The sequence below is a fragment of the Lutjanus erythropterus genome, chromosome 3 (assembly GCF_056507025.1).
Source record: "Lutjanus erythropterus isolate fLutEry1 chromosome 3, fLutEry1.hap2, whole genome shotgun sequence".
Classification (NCBI taxonomy): Eukaryota; Metazoa; Chordata; class Actinopteri; order Lutjaniformes; family Lutjanidae; genus Lutjanus; species Lutjanus erythropterus.
In genome coordinates this window covers 22,241,865-22,265,035 of record NC_139319.1, presented here as the reverse complement: position 1 = coordinate 22,265,035, position 23,171 = coordinate 22,241,865, and the positions used below count along the sequence as shown (strand labels likewise).

The following is a 23,171-nucleotide window of genomic DNA, read 5'->3' as shown; positions in this document are numbered from 1 at the left end:
AGATGCATAATTGTTGCATGTAGTTATTATACTGACTGTCCTTGAGTACCTTATAGAAACCTACATTAAATAATCCAAACTATCCTTTTAAAGAGCAACACATCATCAGTGTATTGATGCTCCATCACAGGTTGATGCACGTCAGTTCTTTGCGATACATCACTGTCCTACTGATGAGTGTCGAAACTTCACAAAAATAGCAGTTTTATCACATCGCTCCCCCGTCATTTGACGTATCAAATGACGCGGCAGATGTGTGTCGCACTTATCACTGTGGGTAAAAGCGTCTACTCATTGTAGCTGCTAGTCTTACCTATCTTGTTAAACACTTAGGTAATGACATGCATTGACATCGTTAAACAATATGTTCCTCATTAGATTATGTAATGGCATGAGCTCAATTGCTGTTTCACACACAGGAGAAGCCTTTGTTTTGACTGAAACATCTGTATCAACATCTGGGATCACACTCCTGCTATTTTAAAACACCTTTTTTTTAAAAAAAAAAGTCTTTGCTGTTCATGATTTATTTGTTGTATTTGTTTATGGATGTGTGTCCATGACATGTATTTATTTACTTGTTACTTCATTTTTGTCACTTTTTTGTGTCAAACTGAGCCTGTGTTGGTGAGCTCTTTTGAGTCATGGTGCACTGGTTAATTGTGAATCAACAGTGAACAAAAGTCATCCTAAAAAATCTGTTTATCCAGGGGTATAAATCCTCCTTCTATTTAGTTCCAATTGAGGGTTGTGAAAAGGGTCTTAGAATGCATTGGCATGAATTGGCTAAAATGTCAATGTAGTTTTGAATGGAATAATTTACAAATTTATTGAGATCCACCTGACAGTCCAGCTACAGTGCACAGAGGTTATTTCAAAACAGTTAAGACTAAGGTCACACAAAATGCTTCCTGGAACTCATTTATTTTTCTCCCCATAACCAGAGATGGTGAATTTCACTTTGCACAGAAAATGTCTATCATATTGACACTTCCTGTGCAGTGGATGTCATTAAGTGTAAAACAAAACAGTGTTAAAGAGTGACAATGATAATGATGTATGTTCTTGTGACAGACAACCAATCAACCAATGGTCCAATAAAATGTGAGATTTCAGGATGTCCTCTAGACTAAAGATGCTCTGTGTCTCTTTTATTATAAATGCACCACAGAAGAGAAACAAGTAATCAACTGACAGAAAAATTGCAAACTACTTTTAATAACTGGTACGTAATTTCAGCCATTTTGAAAAGTAAAAATTGTGAGAAAAACATTCTCCAGTTCCAGTTTGTTATGAGGATTTTCTGCTTTTCTTTGTCATATCATTGTAAACTGAATATCTTTGGTGTTTGGACTTTGTGTTGAATGAAACAAGACATATGCACATATCAGCTTGGAGGTGCTGATGTTTTTTTGGTTTTTTTTTTACATTTCATAGAGTAAACATTCAGTGAAAAACAATCAGCATATTAAAAAGGACAGTTCAGGTTTTTTGAAGTGGGCTTTACTTTGCTCTCAGACAGCTTTTCCTGACAAGAAACCAGTTACATATGCCAAATATTACTCCCTCCAAAGCCACCAGACTCGTTTTGCAAGAACATTTTTAACTTGCAGAACACGCGAGTAGCTTATTTTCTGCAGCTTCAATTGATTAGTTTTTGATTCTGCAAATGGAGTTTGGTTGATGTAGAGAAAGCTACATTTGGCTTTACGTTACAGTTGAAAAGGCTGGCTGGCAGCAAGGTAAAGCAGTACAAATATTGTAAATATAATGTAAACTTAAATTGACATCGTTTTTTTGTTTTTAGGTGGTTAAAATATGTTTTGCTGCTGACCCTGTCCACAGCGGTACATTGCTGAGCTTCCTACACCGTTACTCCTGTCTAGTACTGTTGGTGGGAGCCAAAGGCGTTCAAAATAGAGAAAAAAGGCACAACATTTAAAGTTATTACATTACATAGAATATTGTCTTATGTAAAATCTCATGACAACTGTATAATTTGTGATACTGTACAACAGAACTGTACACTAGAAATATAAATACATTCATCAGTTCATTTAGAGTTCTGAGTTATCTTACATTTCATTATGGTTGATGTAGTGATTTAAAAATATGTTGATTTTAGTATAAATGATAGTATTCACATATATTACAGAACCTTAAGCAGCAAGTACATTTCTTCAAAACATTCACATTATATATCTAGGTCCTGCAAGTTACCCCAGCTGGGTCCCACCTTGACTTTGGCCTTTAACTTGACATACAGTTTTACTGCTGACTCCATCTCCCTCTTGACTATCTGAGCAACCTGTACAGAAATAATAAACATGCTTTCTGTAAAAAGCAAAAACAAAACAATATTGATGACCCAGCAATCCACACAGTCATTTTCATACCTGTATGAGGTCTTCCTCTGTGGTTTCATAGATGAGCTCATCATGCAGCTGCAGAACAAAGTAGGCTCCTCGGAGCTGAGACGTCGCAGCCCTGCGGGGATTGCTACCTGTATAAGAGAAACCGTTTGACATCATCAGACATGATCAGCTGACAGACTAGTGGTTTTCTCTTTCAGAATATTTGGGAAGATTCAGTCACCGGAGTGAGTGTGCTGGTGAGAGAGTGGAGCTGCAGGATATGTTTTTCGTAGTCGTTTCTGAATGTTCACAGTGGCGAGTTTAACAATGTCTGCTGCTGAACCCTGCACGGTTGTGTTCACTGCCTGACGCTCTGCCTGGAAGAGGGAGGAAAAGAGGCACAGAGAAGGTATGGAATAAATGAAAAATCACACATGAATTGTACCATGCACAGCTTACAAATAAATTCTGATGGACAAGCATGCTCACATGTGCTTTGACATGCACGTTGCTGTTAGTGATCCCAGGTAGGTATCTCCTGCGGCCCATCAGAGTCTGAACGTAGCCATTCTTTATACAGTTTTTCACGGTTTCTTTGAGAAAAGAATTGATCCCTGAAACACAAACAGGACATTGATGTAATGTTTTTGTGCTTTTACTTCCCAGTACCCTCTTTTATAAATTTACATATACAGTATTGAAAATAAAAAAATAAAAACAATACACACAGTGCGTTGCATGATGCCTGTCTGTTGCTTTATATGACATCATTGATATGCAGACACTGGCAAAAAACAGCTTTACGTTTAAAAACAGCTGCTGCTTTTTCAGACGGAACGGGCCCAAAGAACAATTCAGTTCCTTAAAAACTAGTTCCTGGATGAAAAGTTCCGGTTATTTGGGTGGAAAAGCAGGCATACAATTAAATTAAAAATGTGTGTATGTAGGATTGAAATATTGTCACAAACAAATGAATACCAGTGTATACCTTTGTATCTGGCCTTGAAACTCTCTATGTAGCAGGCCGCGTCATTCTCCTCCACTCCCATTTGTTCCCCCAAAGACTTGGCTCCCATCCCATAGATAATGCCATAGCAAATCTGCAAAGACCAGGACACGCACACACAGGTGAACTTTCCACTGAGAATGCATGTGTGTCTGTGTTATCTTTTCTTTCATGCGTTGTTGTACAGTACCTGTTTTGCCTGTTGTCTGAGGTTGTCGTTCACAGACTCTGGGTCGACACTTTTCCACTCGGCAGCGATGCAGCGAAACACGTCCGCTCCTCCGTTCAGCACCTAGAAACACACAGATTTGTCATTTCTTCACCTTTTTATTTATGTTTGTTATATGATGTTTCCTCGCTATTCACTGTGCGCCTCTAAGCCGCTGACCTGCAGAAGGCGTTGATCCTTGGAGAGGTGAGCCAACACTCTCAACTCCAGCTGAGAATAATCAGCTGCCAATATCATCCCTCCTACAGTACAGTGCAGAAAGACACAGCTGATAGAAGCATTTGAGACAGAGACGGTGATAACCCACACAAAACAGTTAGAATCGTCATAGTAACCTGGAAAAGGTACGAAGGCATGTCTCATGCTGACAGAGAAGGCTGGGCCTTGTTCTGCCCTGCCAGCTGCAACTGAAGGCACCACAGAGCGTCTCTTCTTTCTGTACAAGAACAGTAAGCGCACAAAAATGTCTTATTCTATTATTTGTAGTTACTTTTATTTAGTTTAGCACTTATCCTTGTCAACTTTGGAGAAAACCCGTGGATTTTAGTGCATTCCCACCCACAGTGAGCATTAGACCATAAGGTGAACTAAAAAAAATGGCTAGAAATTGATTTTTGTTCTTACTAATTAGGACTAATTTTTAAATGTGTTTTTACATAGATGCCATGCTTCTGGACTTTTTGTCATGACCCATAAATGTGTATAAATATGGAATAAAGAAAAAAACTATGCTGTTGGCTTGGCTTTTAACTAAATTTATATTTATTTTTGCAACAAAAACAAAAAAAAAAAATAAAAATACACACATGTACCTAAACATCTGAGACAAGTATTGGTACCAAGAATTTGTTTTTAGAAAATAAACTTTAACTTCAACTTTGTAGCACTAAACAAAATTAAAAAATACATGGAACATACTGTGGAAGAGTGCAGGCTGAGCACGATTCAAACATGAGTATAACTGCTGCGGATCCAGACGGATCAGCACACTGTATAAATTAACGTTGGCACTTATATGAAGTTTTTGCATAATCAAAATATTATTCAGATTTTTCTAAGCAAGATGTATCAGCTCAAAAACAGAATAGTATTTTAATATAATGATTTTAATATATTTAAGTATCTGAATAGCTACACTGCTTGTAAAATAGCTGAGTGTGATGTAAATGTATCATAAAGAGCGTGTGTGCTTTAATGGGCCCTTATATACTTCATTTATTTCTTCAGAATGCTTTCTTAAGTTTATCCAAGAGTTAAAGTTATAAATAAGGTAGTTATGATCACAGCAATATTTGTTTTTTTAGATTTTCCATCCATAATCTTATCTACGGAGCTACATCCGGCAACATTTTCATCTTATATGCTTTATGTTTTTCTTCTGCATTTTTGTTATCAGTGCACTGTCTTGACCAGGAGACTATTGAGAAAGAGATTCTTAACCTCAATCAGTCTTTTACTCGTGTTTTTTAAAAAAAGGTATAAAAATATTCAGTGAAAATGAATCGTCTCATTTTACTGAGAAGAACCCCAACCCCCACCTTCAAGAGTTACACACACAGATCAGGTAGAGTGAACTTTGATTTGAAGAGGTGTCGACCTACCCTGGTTTGGTGGTCATACTGCAGCTGCCTTGTGAAGGTGGGCTCTCACCCACGACGGTTGCCATGTGAATCTCAAAGTCTTTGGGGACGTTCTGTATGTTGGGTTCAGTGAAGCTCACTCTACCTGTCGACAGAATGAGCTGGGTCACTTCATGCATTACATTTACGGCATTGTTTTTGCTTCAAATAAAACTGTATTCCACAGTTAGTGCGAATGTAACAATGACATCAAGGTGTGTCAGCATGAAACACATTACACACAGTATTTACTCGGTATCAGTGTTTTACCCGTGGCTGTGTGTGTCTGGGCGATGGGGTAAATTCTGTCCATGCTCAGTGTAGGGTGGTGTTGCTTCTCCCTCTGCAGGGGGAACACCACTTTAGTCAAGGCGTTAGTGATCCGTCTCCACTCCAGAATCACACCTGGCAGTGGGTGCAGGGGGCGGAGCTTCTCAAGAACATCCTGCCAACATCATTACAATTCAGTTTAAACACAGTGAGTGGCAGCACAGTAGCATGCATGTCATATAACATAAAGTAGGTTCACCTTGGTGGTGCTGAACTGCTTTCCGAGTCGTACTCTGCCACCACCTCTCCTAGTGTAGCCAAGAGTCTTCTTACTTTTTGATCCACCCACATCACCGTTTGGAGGCAGATGGAGCTCCAAAAATAAGACCTACGGTACAAATTGTACATTTTACCATGCTTTGTTATATGCTTTGTTCACGGAGTAATTTGGAATTTGACTGAACAACACAGAAGGAAGAAAGATGTGTTGGACCTGTGCTATGTCATCGATGCTGGTGAGGGAGAAGCTGTGTCCGGCCAGGTTGTAAGCCTCAGATTCCAGCGCTGTAAGTTTGGCTTGCATCACATGTTTTTGTCTTTCGCACTCTTCAACACTGAAGCCCAATCCATTCAATTCCAACAGAGCCAAACACACCTGGGAAGGCATCTCAACAGTCCTGAATAAGTCTGACACAAACATACAAAAACACCACAACAACGGTAAAACCACTAATGTTTGCAACAGTGGAAATAAAAGTTTTGCAGCATCTGTTAAGAGTGTTTTCTTGTTATACCCAGCATGCTGTCTTTCTCTAGCAGGCCAGTAAGATGATTCATGACTGCGTGTACAAGGACACTCGTGGTTGCTGCTCTGACTCGAGGACAGTGTGCGTGCCTGTTCCCAAGTCCGTCCAGCAGAGGTAATTCTTCAGGACAGTAGACGGTTACCATGTTAGGTAGAGTCCTCTCCTCACTGCCAGGGTCCATCAGCCAGCATGCAACCTGCAGTGGCCAATCAAAACACTTTGTCACTTTGCTGCGAAATGAAGTTTGTTTCTAACATTTTTCTCAAACGTTCTTAGCAAAACAATAAATATTTTCCCCATTTCTATTGTCGTAAATATTCTCTTTTAAAGGTGCAATATATTTATAACATTCATCCTCACTAGATGTCAGCAAACTATTTGTATGTAAAGATATAGTGGAGTAATGGCATCCTGAGCAGAGATAGAAGTCACATTCCCTCTGTGTCTTTTGTTATCCAAGCGTCTCTGTTTATCTGGGAGGGGTGCATGTGTAAGTACCAGGATGCTAATTTCTACATATATATACTGTATGGTGTATATATGTGTATGATGCCTCACCTTAGGATCTTCACAGTTTCCCTCCAAGCTGATGCCACAGCTCTGGACTAGCCTCTTGTACACCTTGATGATGTCATATGTGACAACCACACCTCCTCCATGACCAGCTGATGGCCTGCTCAGACACTTCTTCACCTGCACCAGCCTCTCGCTTACTGGTAAATCATCATCCAGTGGAGGAGGGGCCAGACTGGAGCTCAAACCTGAGGGGTAACAGATAGACAGGCTGAACTACAGAAACTTTTGGAGTGAGCTTCTGAATGCATGCATGCACGTGTTCGTCTTTACCTTTGCTCTGCTCTTGCTGCAGAGACACGTAGTACGCATCTCTTGCTCCCCAGCAGACAGACAGTCCAATCAACACCAGTCCATCACTGTCTTTGACTGGAAAACCGTCAGCGCCTTGGGGCTTCTGATGAGCTGCTGATGCTGCACAGAAAACATGTAAGGAAGGGTACGAAAAATTGTAATCTGTAATGTAGTAACTAAAGCTGTCAGACAAATGCAATGCAGTAAAAAGTACAATATTTGCCTCTGAGATGTAGTGGTGTAGAAGTATTAAGCTGCATCAAATGGAAATACTCAAATGCAGTTACCTTGAATTTGTACTTAGATGTTTTAATTCTTTGTATTAGTGCTGGACAATAATTTACATCAGATTTTACTTAAGTTAATTTCACTTCTGTACATGTTGATTAGTTACCTCTCTTATATTTCCCTTCTATCTCCCCCTCAGGCTGCTGTCTGTGCTCCCTCTTCTCACAGGCCAAAGCCAGAGAGCACCGCTCCTTTGTTTTCCACTCGCTGATGAAAGTGTCAAAGAGGCGCCTGTCACTTGCCACATCTATAATGGAGAAAGTCCCCACATTGCTAGAGCAGAGTGATGCCTCCTGGGACAGCTGAAGAGTGAAGCCTTCGTCAATCACAGCTGAATCTCCTTCAGAGGGACGCTCTGGGCGAGGAGAGGATTGAGAAGCACAGTCTTGGGGAGGACTGGGGAGCTGGGGTTTTGTTTTTGAACTTGAGTGTGGAACAGGTAGAGTCTTTGGTTTCTGTCCCAGCTGGTGATTGTGACTGAGATCAGACACAGAATGTGACTGTTTAGTCACAGCAACAGCTTCTGATGAATCACTGCGTCCTGGGGGGGATTTAGGACATTTTGTGATCGCTGATTTCTGTCGCAGGAGGGTTGATGGAGTCGACTGGCTGAGTGGCTGAACGGTGAGAGGTGACTGGACAGATGAGGTGGTCATTTTTACTCTGGGTGTGACAGGTGGTGTTTCTTGAGTTGGGGGAATAAGATCACCAGCCGAGCCTGGTCTCTCAGTTACATCCTCACTGTCACGTTTTGTTTGCTGTACCTCTTGGGAATCACTCTCACCAGCAGCAACCTGAACATCTGGCTCTCTACTTTTTCTGTCCACCTGCATTGAGGGTTGAGGTAGACGTGGAACTTCTGCTGTAGTTGTAGCATTCATGAGTTTATGAGGGGCTGTGTGGCCTGTTGTGGTGTTTTGCCAGGAATGGTCAGACATACTGGGCCAGCGGTCAAAGATATCTTGTAAACCAGGGCTGCAATAAAAAGTGCTTTCACGTGCGTTCTGGACATGTGGGTGTTTAAAAACAGCATCATCTGACGATAAATCACTTGTTTTCACCCCCTTCTTCATTTTCTTCTCCACTTCCTTCCTATTTTTACCCTCCTCATTCATCATTTCCTGTTTTTTGCCTGGTTTATTCTCATTTTGTGCATTATTATGCTGTTTAATGTTCTGTTTAGTGCCTTGGTGATGACTGGCTTTATCCTTGTTGTACTCATTTTGATTGGTAGTAGCTGAAGTGGTGGGTTGTGGCTTTATCTGTTCCTCAGGATGATCGTGGATTGCGTTGGGTAGCTGAGCTTCATGCTGACAGTCTTCTTGCTCTTTTTGAGTTATCTCTGTGTGTTTGAGTAAGCTCTGCTTCTCCAGAAAGTGTTCGCCCACCAACAGTGAGTCGCCCCACTCTGACAGGTTGAAGGAGGACTCGCCCCATTGGATTGCCTCCTGCCGTTCCGCTTCCTGATTTGCGAGAAGTTCGCTGCGTCTTCGCTCCTGGGTTGATGGAAGAGAGTGATTGTGTCTGAGCTCCTGGCCAACAGATCCCTCTTCATCTGATTGGTCGAGGATCTGGTGTGGGCTCAAACCAGCCAGCAGTGAGCTGTCATACAGGCTGTCGAACAGGAAGCTGCTGCTCCTGTTGACGCTTTCAGAGGCAGCTTGATCGGCACAGAGGGCTTCGTCTTCATCACCACCTTCATCTTTATCTTCAACTACATTATCACCAGCTGGAGCAGGAGAAATCTGTAAACAACAACAACATCATAGCTTTTGAGTTTTTACCATGCAAACTATTTAATTATGCTTAATGTTTAGAGCTACAACGCTTAATAGATTAGTCAGTCATAGGTCTGCAAGAAACTTTTTGTATTTTCATTATTTTATCATCAATTAATCTGTTGATTATTTTACCAATTAGTTGTTTTGTCTATAAAATGTAAAAAAAATGTGAAAACTGTGATCACCATTTCCCAAAGGCCAAGGTGACGTCCTAAAATGTCTAGATTTGTCCACAACTCAAAGAAATTCAGTTTACTGTCATAAAGGAGTAAATAAACCAGAAGATATTTATATTGACAAACCGAAATCAGAGAATTTTTTCCTAAAAAATGTCTCAAAACAATTGATCAATTATTGAAATAGTTGGCAATTAATTCAATAGTTGACAACTAATTAACTAATCATTGGACCTCTAGGCAATCAAAAAAAAATACTTAATATTTTGAGAATTGATTAATCATTTCAATCATTTTTCAGGTTCAGAGATTTTCAGCTAGAACTGCTTGGAGCTGCTGCACAAAAAAAGGTGAAGCGCTTGTACTGCCTAATTAATGTTTATAGTAAGTACGTAATGGATGATTCGGATCACTCACCTCGTGGCTCGTGTTAAGGATGAGCTCCATCTGGCTTTCTGTGAGAGAAATACTGAATCTGGGACATGGATTGTCAGGGGCCTCATTTGCGTCCTTATCAAGCTCCACAGCCGCTTCTACCATTTCCTCCTCTCTTATCTCTTTTGTTACCATTGACTGATTCATACCACTATCAAGCTCATCTCTGCGTTGGCTCCTCTGCTGAACAATGATTCTTTCTGTCTGAGTGTCCAGTTCAAGGCTGTCACCAAAACTTTCTTCTCCTTTTTTAACATCTCCCTCAACTTCTTCATCTCCCTCATCGCCTGCGTACAGCTCTGGAGATGAAAACTTATCTACCTCTCCCCCGTCAATCCTTCTTCGCTTGGCCTCAGGAGAGAATAAGGGAACAGAGGCAGGGGAGTTATGCATATCTGCATTTGTAGGTGTAGAAATGCTGGGAGGGGTTTCTTGCACAGGGTCAGGACCTTGAACAGCTGAAGGCACCTGGCCTGTAGGTGCTAAAGAAACTCTTACAGGTTTTGAGTGTGACATCTGTGCAGTCTCTATATTATCCTGTAGGCTTTTGTCAGTCTGTATAGAGTGGAGGACTTTGCTTAAAGCTCTAGAGTGTTTCAGTCTACCTGGCTGCACAGGTGAGGCAACAAGCCCTATGATACCATCTCCATTTGATGCCCCTGCAGGAACACTGTGTTGTTCTTCTAATCGGGATATTGGAGCTCTAAACCGAGGGGGAGGCATTGGGGAAGGAGAGGGCGGAGGACGTTGCATTGGTTGAGGCAGTGGACTGGAAACAATCTCAGCCAATTCCTGTGTCAGGCTCCTGTCTGGGACAGGACGATTTGCTTGATGAGTGTCTGCTTTGATTGAGACATTCGATTTACTTGTCTCCCTTTCTTTTGGCTCTGATATTTTGCGCTCCTCCTCTACTTGCTTTGACCTTGTGTGCCTCTCTATTTTTGCATCTGGCTCCTCTATATCATTTGCCATTAATAGTTTTGTATTTGTCTCATCCTTTTTTGTTTCTTTGCTTCTTTCCACTTGCACTTTATTGCTTGGTTGTCTTTTTTCTGTCTCTGTCCTGTCTTCCTCTCTGTGCTCCTTCAATTTTCTGTTCACTCCATTGTCCTCAGGCTTGGACGTCCTTTGCTCTCTCTTGGCTTCTACTTGTGTTTTCTCCATTTTCATCCCTTTTTCATGTTTATATTCTTCCCTAGTCTCCTTTTCAATTCTATTTATAACTCTGCTCTCATTTTTCTTGACCCCGTCTCCTTCTTGGTGATCTTTAACAGAGTCCATCTGTTCATGAGAGCTAAGATTTGAGGCAGATGAGGTATCTGAGTCATCAGGACTTGTTACAGCAGGGACACCAGGCGGAAGTGTTGCTGGGTCCCACCGAACCCCTAACTGGGCAAGGTCTTCCTGAAGGAGGAGCCTTGCTTCAGACACGATCTCAGCAGCAGCTTCCTGTTCCGTCAGTGCCCGACCACCAGTGACCCAGACACAACGGAGGCTCCGTCTCTCAGCTGCTTCCATCTCACTCTCATCCACTGCACGCTTAGAGCTGAGGATGACAGACATCAGGACACTGGCTTTACATCTGGGGTCATGTTTCAGGGGGATTATAGCATGGTGTGCTGATGCTACACACTATACACAAACTTAGGGTTTAGGCGGAGTTCACAGGAAAGTGCCTCAACAATAAGGACTGCCCACTTGCCTGGAAAAAGTAAAATGCCATGTGTCAAGCTAGTACTAGGCAACTGGCAAAAAAGGAACTAAACACATTATTTCACAGTTAACAAATCCATATCTGGGGAGAAGGAGAGGGGATTGTCATACTATTTTCGATATGCAAGAATGTTTGTTGTCGTTCTGATTCAATTACTTAAATGAGATTATTACTAATAACACTTATTACTCCATATTTGTTACAAGAATTAAAACAAAATCAATTCACTTTTGAATCTTAAAAGGAACAGTGTTTAAGATTTAGAGAAATCTAGCGGTGAGCTTGCAGATTGCACTTCGTCTCCCCTCTCTCCCCTTCCAACATGGCAGCCTCTGTGGAAGAGGACGCCCAGTAAGATTCTTATCTTATATTCATTATACACTAATGTATACTTGTGATTAGTATATTAAATTTCTGCCATTTTCTGAAAATAAATTTTTAAACCCCTTGTTATTGGTGGATGGGTTTCATTTGACAAGGGACAAGTTTGTTCGCTAAAAGAAAAAGATCCAAATTAATGGTGTCATGTGTAGACTAATTTAAATGTGGATTATATACCTACAAAGTCATAGACATAGAAATAGTCATTTATTTAATCATAGAAAACATTTTTGTGAATGTGTGTGAGCTGAGTGAAAACAAACTAAATGCTATTTTACCATATATGCTTAGCTACAGGCCCCTAAATTGAAACAGCCTGTGTGCTGTAAAGAGACTGATATCCTTGTTTATCTAATACTGTATGCATTCACATCTTAATGGAACACAAACAAACAAACACACCTACCTCTTAAACGGAACAGCATTCCTTAAGGCTTTCTCCACATCAGCTAAAGTAGCCCTGGCTAGTTCAGCAACAGTACAAAGGCCTTGCGCATAGAGGGTTCTGGCCCGTGTGGCATTCAGGAGCGAGACCCTGACGAGGTCGACCAGCTCCCTCTGGACTCCAAAGCTCAGCCTGGTCTGGTACTGGGACAACAGCAGCTCCATGTTATGCCAGCCCAGACGCTTGCAGAACACTGTCACCATACCTGAAGGAAGGACAGAACGTTTCTCTCAGCTGATCAATTGAGCAAAAGATCTAGAGTCATTGACTTATTAATGTTTTACCTCTTGCTTCTGACTCCTTCTTTAAGTGCCCCCCCAGACAAAACACCTCACACCAGCTGGGTCTGAATTATACTAGAATCTCATAATCCTCTCACAGTAACTCACGGTAACTTGATGCAAGAAGCATAAGCACTTTAGAATGATGGATACGTGGATCTGGAGGAAGCATGTATAGGTGCCAAAACATCAGCTAATGGATGTCCACGCTGTATATCCATCAGTCTAAAGTGCTCCTACCTCTTGTATCAAGTTACTATACATGTTACTGGCCTCCCCTTTTAATGTTAAGTCTTGGGTAGAATTCAAAATCTGTTTATGCCACAGTGTAACATGTCATGTACCTGCATATGAGGAAGCTGACTGCTGAAGAGACTGTAACTGCCCACGGCTGCAGTTGTATTTGGACGCCACTGTTCCCAAAGGCACCTCATTCACCAGATCCTGTAGCACCAAGGTGGTGAAAAACCTGTGAAAAGATAACAAAGAGAGAATTCTAAGTCTCATTCGGTGTCGCCTTTTAATTCTCTTAAGACTCACTTTTATCTTACTGTTTATTTTCTTAAATGGTGGTATTCACAGTTTCTACAGTATATAAATTATTTTATAGCTTATATATTTTTTATTTGTTTTTATTGTAAGGCCCTTTGTAACTTCGTTTTGAAAGGTGCTATATAAACAAAGTTATTGTTATATTGTTTTAGGGTCTCATCTCAGAATCACCTTTTATCCAAGGGCTACAATGTTGGTAATCAAGGTGCATAAAGAGGAACAACTGGGGCTATACTGAATGTGATGATGGCGCAGTAAAGAATGTCTCAATACTGTACCGAACTGTGACAATATCTACCATGATATTACATGGTTAATTATTTTATTTTCTTATTCTTATTTTACTTCATAAAAGGACTACGACTGACTGCTATTTTTGCTTTGCAATTGTACCTTCATAGATAAAACATTCATTGACATAGACAGTTCATTAGGGGTGTGTCTCACTAACTGAGACAATTCAATACGTATCTTGATACATGTTCAACGATACGATATATTTTATAAATCTTTAAGTGTCCAGCGATTCGGTTCGATACGATTCAGCTCTGTCATGATACGATACAATATGATACAATGCAATACAAGACAATGCAATGTGTCAGGCTTTACATTTTGATTCAATTAATGCTATGTTTGTAGAGTGCAGTTAGTTGCCAAAAAATCCTGATAGTTTTACTAAATATAGTAACAGTAGAGACAGAGAGAAGGAGCCATTACAGTGATGTTTATATCTTATTATGAGTCTCATGTGTAAATGAGATAAATGAGATAAATGAGAAACTTTAAAACTGTTTAAAATGTCAGTATTTTTGCAGTAAGATGATGCGCTGCTCTGTTTCATATGAAGAGTGTTGTTGAAGTTGAGTTACAGTAGCAGCTCCCTGATCCCATAATTAAATGTATGTGCATCCTAATGAGATGTATCGATACGCTAGTGCTGCATCGATTTGTTTCTGATTCATGTTCAGCTTTTTACCGATGCAAGCCGTCTGACCCGTGCACTCGTATCTAACACATTAAAGTCCAATGCATCGGACATGGTCATGGATGACTTATTGTATTTTATTTTATTAATGAAGTTAAATCAAAGGGAAAACAAATTTTCTATTAACAAAATGACATGTACAGGATCAGATTCATCAATTAATAAACATTTTTTCAGTTTATCATTTTTCTTTATTTTCTAATGTGATAAATATTGCATTAGTATTATTGATCCGTGAGATTTTGATATCATTACCTCCATAAACAGGAGCACAAACATCAGCTTGAAATAATAAAATCATGAACAACAACCACTGATAAACTATAGAGCTTCATCTAAAATATAATACACAATATATGAGATATATATAATATTCAATAACTGGTAAATTGAACTCAACAAACATGTAACTGTGACTCTAATTTAGTATTAAATTAAGCTCACACATTCCTGAATTGTCAGTGTCTTTTTAGTTAAACAACTGAAATTCACATCAAGCAATTGTATACATATAATTTGTGTAAAAAATATAAATATGTAAATTACCGTTTATGAATAGCCATCTGTCTGCGCTGCTTCTCTGTCTTGGCGACAAGTTTGCCGCTGACAGATCGAGCAAGAAAACCTTCCTGGACACCCACCAGCTCTGCTACCCTCTTCATTGACGACGAGAGCTGTTCCCACAGACAGAAGAACTGATACCAGTCTATGGTGGTCCACTCTGCGTACAAGGGTGTGATCTGAGGAGGATTTGGACAGAGTACTTTAAATACTGCCAAACTGCTTTGGCTGACTGGATTTTGTGTTTGAGACATTTCAGGGAGTTATTGGTGAGGGTTCAGGGATTATAGAGAGTGAATAAAGTTGACAGAAACTTATTAAGCAAGTAATAATACAAGATATGTAAGTGTGCGTGTACCAGATACAGAATATGCAAGTCATTTTCCAGAACAAAGCCCTTCATGGCCCGCTGGAGATCTGCAAATATTCCCAGAGCCTCAGGTGGGGAGAGGGAGGAGGAGAGTGTGGCAGCACCAAGCTGAGTGGGACAGTACCGCTCCTCTGGATATGCAAAGACACATATGCAGGCATTGTAATGTTTCAACACTTTTGCACCAATGGTTACATTTTAACTAACATTTCATCATAACTCTGATGAATATGAATAAAGCATCTTGAACATGAACAGGACAGCACCGATGTGGTCATACCTTGTCCATCCTTTTGGATACTGATGAATTCATTATCTATCAGCCATTCAACACAGGCCTCAATAGCTCCTTTGTTGGTTGCTTCAGTCGATTCTGTTTTGCCATCGCATTTCATGCTAGCAGCCAGCAGTGAGCACGAAGCATATAATGTCACATCCTGTGGCGTGCTGGCTACACCTCCAACAATGATCTGCAAGTTGGGATGATCCATATTAAAAAAAATTAAATTCACAGGGAAGAAATCTATAAACTAATAGGTAAACTAATCTTACTGACTCCACAGAACAAGGCAACTATTCTTTAAAGAAACAGCTCACCCCCAAAATCATTAATACATATTTTACATTTATTCCTGTACCCCGTAGTGGTATTTATTAAGATGTAAATCACAAGTTTCATCATGATACAATATTATATCTATTCTTACAATACAATAATAATACAATAAAATGATACAATGTTTGCTGATACACCATAGTCTGCAATTATACAATTTTGCAATTATATGACTGAACTCTTCCAAACATTTGTGACACAGACATGCCATTGGAATTTCAAAATAAAGGTGTATCCTATACTACAATATATAGAGGTCAACATTTGCATATAGTTCTACAAGCCAGAGGAAAAATGTGTATTTTTGATTTTGGGGTGAACTGTACCTTTGAGAAGAACTTAATCAGGATCTATTTACAGCCTTTAAGTAATTTCCACGGGTGTCAAGTTTTTTATATGTCAGCCATACCTCTAGTATGGCTCGAAGCATGCTGGTGGTGACACCCTCTCCCTCTCTTCTCACCAGGCAGCTGCTGATTGGCTGAAGAGCACCCTTGAGGAGACTAATACCTTTCTGGCGCTCTGCCTCCTTACACACCAGCACACTCTCACCTGAAAGAGGACAAACAATTACATGAGAGCAAAATCTATTTTTTAAAATTCACTTTTCATCTGATAATCAAGTCTTTTTTTTTTCTTTCTTCCCTCCACACCTGTAGTGTCTACCCCTTTTCTCCCTGCTCGTCCAGCCATCTGCTTGTATGTGAGCGGGTCCAACAAGTGTCCGTTGAAGGTGGGGGTTCGAATGATGACCCTGCGAGCTGGCAGATTAACCCCTGAACTGAGTGTAGAGGTGGCAGCCAGGACTTTGACAATGCCCTGACGAAAAGCTCCCTCCAACACGTCACGCTCATCAAACGTCAAACCTACAGAGACAAATTTTATCTTCTTTATACACTCAAAAAGTGAACCATTCTGCCAGCAGTTTGTTGTGATTAAGAAGTTGTATGAGCGTGTTCACCTGCATGGTGGAAAGCCACCCCCCATGGCACAGTCCGCTGGAGGATGTGGTCTAAACCGACTGGAGTTCGTCTCAACTGGGCTAAAACATCCACGAGTCTCTCCTGATCCAGACTCACCGGCTGAGGCTCGGCTTCACCCTGACGATCTGACAGGATGAAGTATGAGCTACAGTTTGACTTCATTATTAAAGGGTTTGGCTTTTTGGAAGTGGGGTTGTATGAGGCAGTCAGTCATAGTCAGTGTATTATTTACAGCAGATGGAGTTGGCACACCTTCAGTTTGGAGAAGCAGCAGGAGTACAGGTGTAGGAAACTAAACAATGTAATGCTGTGGACAGGGCCAGCAGCAAAACAGCTGATTGATGCAGCGATAGACCAGCAAGTCTTGTATTCTGCAAGGTAAAATTACTGAAAATTACTTTTACCTGTGGAGTGGTTGGTTTGGAGAGAGTGACGTTTGGCTTAATATCAGTGGTTTCCTGTCAGAAACGGCTGTCTGACTGAAGTAAAACAGTAAAATATTCAAAATATAGTGTACCCTTTAACTGATATTTATTCTGTTAGGTGTCTAAAATACATTTTGCTGTCCGCTTCTTACACCAGTACTCCTGCTGTTTCTCCAAACTGGGGATGTACTAACCACCATCCACTGTAATGCACTGATTATGGATGAATACCTCATATAAACCACCAAATAATCCAAATTATCCCTTTAAATATTATGCGCACAAATGTAACTGATTTTGAGATGACATTTTAAATTCCAAGTACCAGCATGTCTGAGGTTGTAGAACTCTCTGGCGATGCTGTCTGCCAGTTTCTCACACCAGTTCTTTGAGGGGCAGAACAGTAACACAGAGCGGCCCTCTCTCACAGTCTCATAGCACAAGCTCACTATGTGGTCGTCATCACCCTTCATCAAAGCGCAAATTCACATGCACACAAAAAGCAAATGATTATATTACTGGTCTTGAGGGTGTAGGCACCATTTACAGTAACACACACATCGGAGAATATCTGAACAACACTGAATTACCTTAATATGGAGCACAGGAGTGAACTGCCGGACCACAGAGAGGCTCTTGTCGTAAATGTTGCAGCCCACTTTGAGATGCTCCTGCAGGGGCACAGGTCTGTAGTCTGTCAGGTAAAGCTCTGCCCCTAACCAGCTAGCCAGGAGGGAGAGGTTAGGCAAGGTGGCGCTCATACCGACGATCTGTACACCCTCAGAAAGAGACCTGTGGGCAGAGTTGTACAGATAAAGACATATAGCAAAGGAACAGGATTTTTCTCACATTCTTTTTAGATTTATTTGGAATCACAGAAGTTTAAATGGTGAACTTTAGTTCAATACCTTCACAGAGGGAACCAGTTTTCCAGCATTTTACAGTCCAGTTATAGGACATTAAAACTGAACATGGGTGTTTCTTCTACAGATAACGGAAAATATCTATATCTGTGTGTGTGTGTGTGTGTGTATATATATATATATATATATATATATATATAAATTACGTAAACAAATTTGAACAAACAAGGGCATTTCCAGGAAATGTACATTTTCTACTTCTACTTTATATTCCTGAAGCCTCATGGAGAAGATGATTCTTTCCATTCATAAATTATGCTGTTTCAGTCCTCGACAGATGGGGTGTCTGGTTAAGTCATTTCACTGCATTTGCTTTTCTAGCATGAGCACTCAGAATTACAAGAGAATGTTAGATAATATTTATAGATGTTAAATGCAAAAGCAGCAATTAAACAGTAGCTGTCTTGTAAGACAAATATAGACAGATGCACTAATGGACACAAACCCAGTGGCGTTCTGCTTCTGTGCGATGTAGCGGATTTTGGTCAACAGCAGTTCTAGTAGGTATCCTCTTCCAGAGTCTCCAACCATGTGTAACTCATCCACCACCACCATACCTAGTAGTACAAAAATAACTCACAGTTTCAAACTCATACTCCTTTACAACCAAGAAAACAAACAATTATCACTGGTATGTTACCTAGTAGGCCAATGCTGTCCTCTTCAATGAGTCTATTAATGAGAGAATTGGCTTTTTCTATGGTGCAAACAGCCACATCCAGCATTGAAAAGCCTCCAGCAGCCGAGGTGCTGCCCATATATCCCTCCACACGAACTCCTGCCTCTTCAAATACACTCTACAAGGCCAGAGACAGATAGAGATATATATGTACACAAGAGCTGCAACAGTTATCCGATTAATGGGATAGTTGTTAACTATTAAAAGCATCTTGATTATCAATTAATTATTTTGAGTCATTTTTCAAGAAAAGGCATCCAGATCCTACAATTTCAGCTTCACAAATGTGAGAATGTTTGTGCTCCTAAGTCCTCAGACATTTGAGGCCGTCACCCTGGACTTTGGGAGACAGTCATAAACATTTTTCACCATTTTCCGACAATGTATAGGCAAAAAGAAATGATCGATTAATCAATAAAATGGTCAACAGATTAATCAATAAAGAAAAATAATTGGCCCCGAAGTACACAGACACACAGAGACAGACAGCACAATGTCCATAAAAACATGCATGTATTTTTCTGTCCACCTCTTCTCACCTGAAGGTAGAGCATCTTCTCTTTGGCCACAGAGACAAACGGCAGAATGAAGAGAGCTTTTCTTTTAGTCTCCAACACACGCTTCAGCATCAGCAGCTCTGACACAAGAGTTTTTCCAGCACTCGTCGGGGCTGATAAAGACAGAAAATAAATCTGAAAATACCCTAACACTGACTGACTCCTTGAACCATTTTGTAAAGAGATGTTCAGTTTCTTACCCGAGTACACCAGGTTACCTCCCTGCAGCACCTGTCCAACAGTGAGGCACTGAGCCTGCCATTCAAACATGTGAGTCACACCATGTTTCTGGTAGCGCTCCAGGACAGGTTTTGGTAAGCCCCAACTTGATAACAGCAGCTTTTCAGCTTGCCCCGCAGGAGCACACAAGGCAATGCCTACAGTAGAGCACACATTAAATTAAATATAACTGGTGGCAAGAGTCGTTTGGGTATGTTGAGCACAGTAAAGCAGATTTTACATGGGAAAGAGAAATCTTATTTCAGGATGTACATTTGACAGACATTCTAATGTGATTCAGTTAAATTATACAATCAGGACATAAAGTAGACAAGAGATACACTGACAACAAGGTGCGTGGCCAGATTACCAAGCAGGAAAAGTGATCAGGTCAGTGAGGCTATTCATTCATATTTTGCACTTAACTGTTTAATTTTTTGTTTATTCTGTTTTATTCAGATTTAGCTGATCCACTACTTTATTTTACTCTTCAGATCCTTTTCAAGTCTTATAAAAAGCTCTTTGAATTGCCTTGCTGTTGAAAGGGGCTAAACAAAGTAACTTGTCTTTCCTTGAGCTAATTTAATTGACACAAGACCTTCAAGCTGTGCCTTTCTTTATCACCTTATCTCAGACTGCTGTCCTGAAGAGGGTCTTTGAATAAAACCCAATTCTAAGATCTTAATTATTTTACTTTTGTGCAGCAACTTGGGACACCCTTCAAATTTCACCCTGGGTGCAGTGCCTTATGTCCTGCATCTTTGCTGAATAAGCAAAACCATAGCCTAAAAAGTTTGTTTACTAATTCAATGTTTGCTTTAACTTTAACATTAAACACACAAGAGACTTCATACCTACTTGTAACTTCAAACAAGTTACAATTTTTTTGTGATCATTGATTTATGTAAATACACTTGACCATCATAACTTTATACTGGAATCATGTGCAACTAAATAGCACTAAAATATATAGACACTGAGATGAAATAAATATAATCTGCCCAACAACAAAAATGAACTCAGATGAGGGGTCTATATTCTAGTATCAATGATCAATATCATTACCAACAATAAGTTAGTGTCTTGCAACAATAGATGCCCAAACAAGCTTACAAGACAGGCTATCAATTTCCATGATGTACATAAATGCGAGACCAAATATAAGAGCACTAGCTGAGACAGTCGTGCAGCTCACCAAAGTGTGCATTGCTACATCCTGCAACGGATGAAATACAAAGTTATTAGGGAGCAAATCACCAAGCAGTTTTTCTACACTCAAGGACTAGTGTTCCAGTGTACAAAAACTGTGGGCAAAGCACAGAGAGTGAAAGGAAAGAGGGATTTAAACAGGACCCAGCAGCTCATTTTTGCCTTGGGGCACCCTGGCAGGTTAATCCAGCCATGTCAAAGTGTAAAATAAATCAATAACACAAAGAAACAAATTACAAATTACTTCACCTGGCTGAGGTAACGTGTCACTGAGAGTACTAAGGTCTAACCCACTGGGGACTGTGAGCACAGAGGCGGACTGATTCTGTAACGATTGCTGGAGTTTGGCTTTCTTCATGGCTGCTGCGAGACGGGTGGGGCTAAACAAGATGTAGTCCCTGGTTACATCCAGATATGGGTCGGTGTTCATGTTTGGCCCACTTTTGTCTTTCTTACAAGGAGAGCTCTTTGTTCTGGATTTAACATGCTGCCTACTGAAACAGACAAAGTAAGAGATGCATTTGATAACAGAAGCAGATAACCAAAACACTGGGCGATAATGTGTAAATTAAGACTTACTTGGCGGGGCTGCCTACTCACCGACCGTTTTTTATTACTTGAGAGGATGGCTTATTGATAGAAGTAGAAGCTGGCGATGACTGGATGTTCTCTGCACCCTTCTGAGCATGCGCTGATTCCTCCGAGTCCTCACTGAAGAGAAGCTTCTGAGCGAGGTCTTTGCAATCAGCTCTCCATCCTGATCTTTTACTATCAGCACCATGCCCACAGACTCTCTCCTGGGTGCTGGCGGCCGTGTGGGGTCTTTGGCCTGTGGGTTCCCTCTTTTTGTCCATAACAGGTGCAAGAGGCCATGAAGGGCCTGCAATAGTTGATGACGCCGGCTCTTGTTCTGCATCTCTCTCTACTGCTGTTGGACGCGTATTGTTAGCTGTAGGCTTCACAGGATCTACAGCATCCAGCACCTGAAGCATCTCTTCATCAAGAGCCAGTGTGGATTCTCCCAGTGGAAAAACAGCTCCTCCACCCTGAGATGGAGATTAGTACGTATGTGTCAAGTGTGATTTATGTAGATGTGAAACAGAATCAGAGATGACAACGAAAAACTCTTTGAAGCTGTCACACTCACCATGACGCTGTCTCTGTTCGTTTTTTCTGATCTGTTTGTTTTGTCTGACACATAATGGGTTTTCTGCTCTGGCCTGTCCCCATCTGGTGACTCATCAGGAGCTTGGAAGCTGTGAGAATGTACAGTCACCACAGATAAGAGAAAGATTTTTTTAAAGAAAGCTAAAACAATTATCTCTTCACTTTAGCCCTTAACTTGCAAGGATTTTCCTGCTACACACTGAAACTTGTTTTACATGCAGCACTTTTTTATGTTATATTTTACCTGATTTTATGCATTCTGTGTACTCTATTGTAACCTTAATTTATTATATATTATTTGATACATTCTACCTATTCTTTTTCAATCCTAACCTTTACTTGGATTAACAAGTGGGTTTTTTATTTGTCATCCTATTTTACATTAGTCATGGCAATCAATTGTTTTTACTATAATTATGAAGTGGGTTTTATTTTCCACCAGACTTACATTAAATATTGTATTATTGCATTATTATGTTTATATTCACTCTGTCTTTTTTTATGTGAAGCACTAGGTGCGTGCAATGTCTTTGTTGAAAAGCACTTTAGGTTGCATTTCAAGTATTAAGGTGTTATACAAATGAAGTTTATTGTTATTAAGAGACCGATGTTCATCAGTTGAAAGAGAGTGGTTTATGTCTCTAGACAGCAGGAATCCATGATTCTTCTAAATTAGCCAACATTATGAAGTAAGTGAAACTGTGACCTAAACTCACACATTTTTCTTCTTGATCTGGTGCTGTCCCATGTAGCTTTTCTTTCTCAGGGGAGGACCCGAGCTGCTCATGCTGAAGACGTTGGACTGTCTTTGACAAACGTGTGAGTAGGTGGATGTTAATTAACATGACATCAGTTTGACTCGGGTTTATACACTATAACGTTATATTTAACAATGTGTGTCGAAGGTAAGGACGCCGATAAGTCAAAACAAGCGCTGGCGTAGAGTTAATTACTTCGGTTGCTAAGTGTAAATATTTTCTCTCCGTTGAGCAGCACTGAACAAATCTGAAATCAAAAAGGCCGCCGAAGCGCCGCCCCGGTGCTCTACAAAAACAGTCCGACGGCACCAACGCTCGAGTACAAACGTTCCTGTGCACAATTACCATTGCGTCTTCTTCTTCTTCTTGGCGTTTTATGGCGGTTGGCAAACAACGTTATGGTGCATACCGCCACCAACTGGTATGGAGTGTGGATCGGGAATCTCGCTTAACTCTACTAGCTCTGATTAAAAAAAAAACAAAACAAACAAACAAAAACCTACGGAAGTTAG

General features: G+C 40.4%; 1 protein-coding gene across 1 annotated transcript; it reads right to left on the bottom strand.

Annotated features, from left to right (window-relative positions):
* Positions 1-2,173: 2,173 nt before the first annotated feature.
* Positions 2,174-22,928, bottom strand: polq (polymerase (DNA directed), theta). Its single transcript, XM_084715414.1, is given in 35 exon segments — positions 2,174-2,308; positions 2,397-2,503; positions 2,596-2,731; positions 2,844-2,968; positions 3,343-3,454; positions 3,551-3,652; positions 3,749-3,831; positions 3,925-4,025; positions 5,191-5,314; positions 5,479-5,653; positions 5,738-5,866; positions 5,972-6,165; positions 6,273-6,480; positions 6,843-7,045; positions 7,131-7,271; positions 7,546-9,184; positions 9,814-11,377; positions 12,333-12,576; positions 12,997-13,121; positions 14,739-14,932; positions 15,112-15,254; positions 15,404-15,593; positions 16,149-16,291; positions 16,393-16,605; positions 16,701-16,847; positions 17,473-17,614; positions 17,738-17,939; positions 18,516-18,627; positions 18,711-18,867; positions 19,289-19,419; positions 19,507-19,683; positions 20,984-21,225; positions 21,314-21,780; positions 21,882-21,990; positions 22,618-22,928. Coding segments are annotated over 35 exon segments (8,466 nt in total). The 5' UTR covers positions 22,689-22,928; the 3' UTR covers positions 2,174-2,194.
* Between the last annotated feature and the right edge of the window lie 243 nt (positions 22,929-23,171).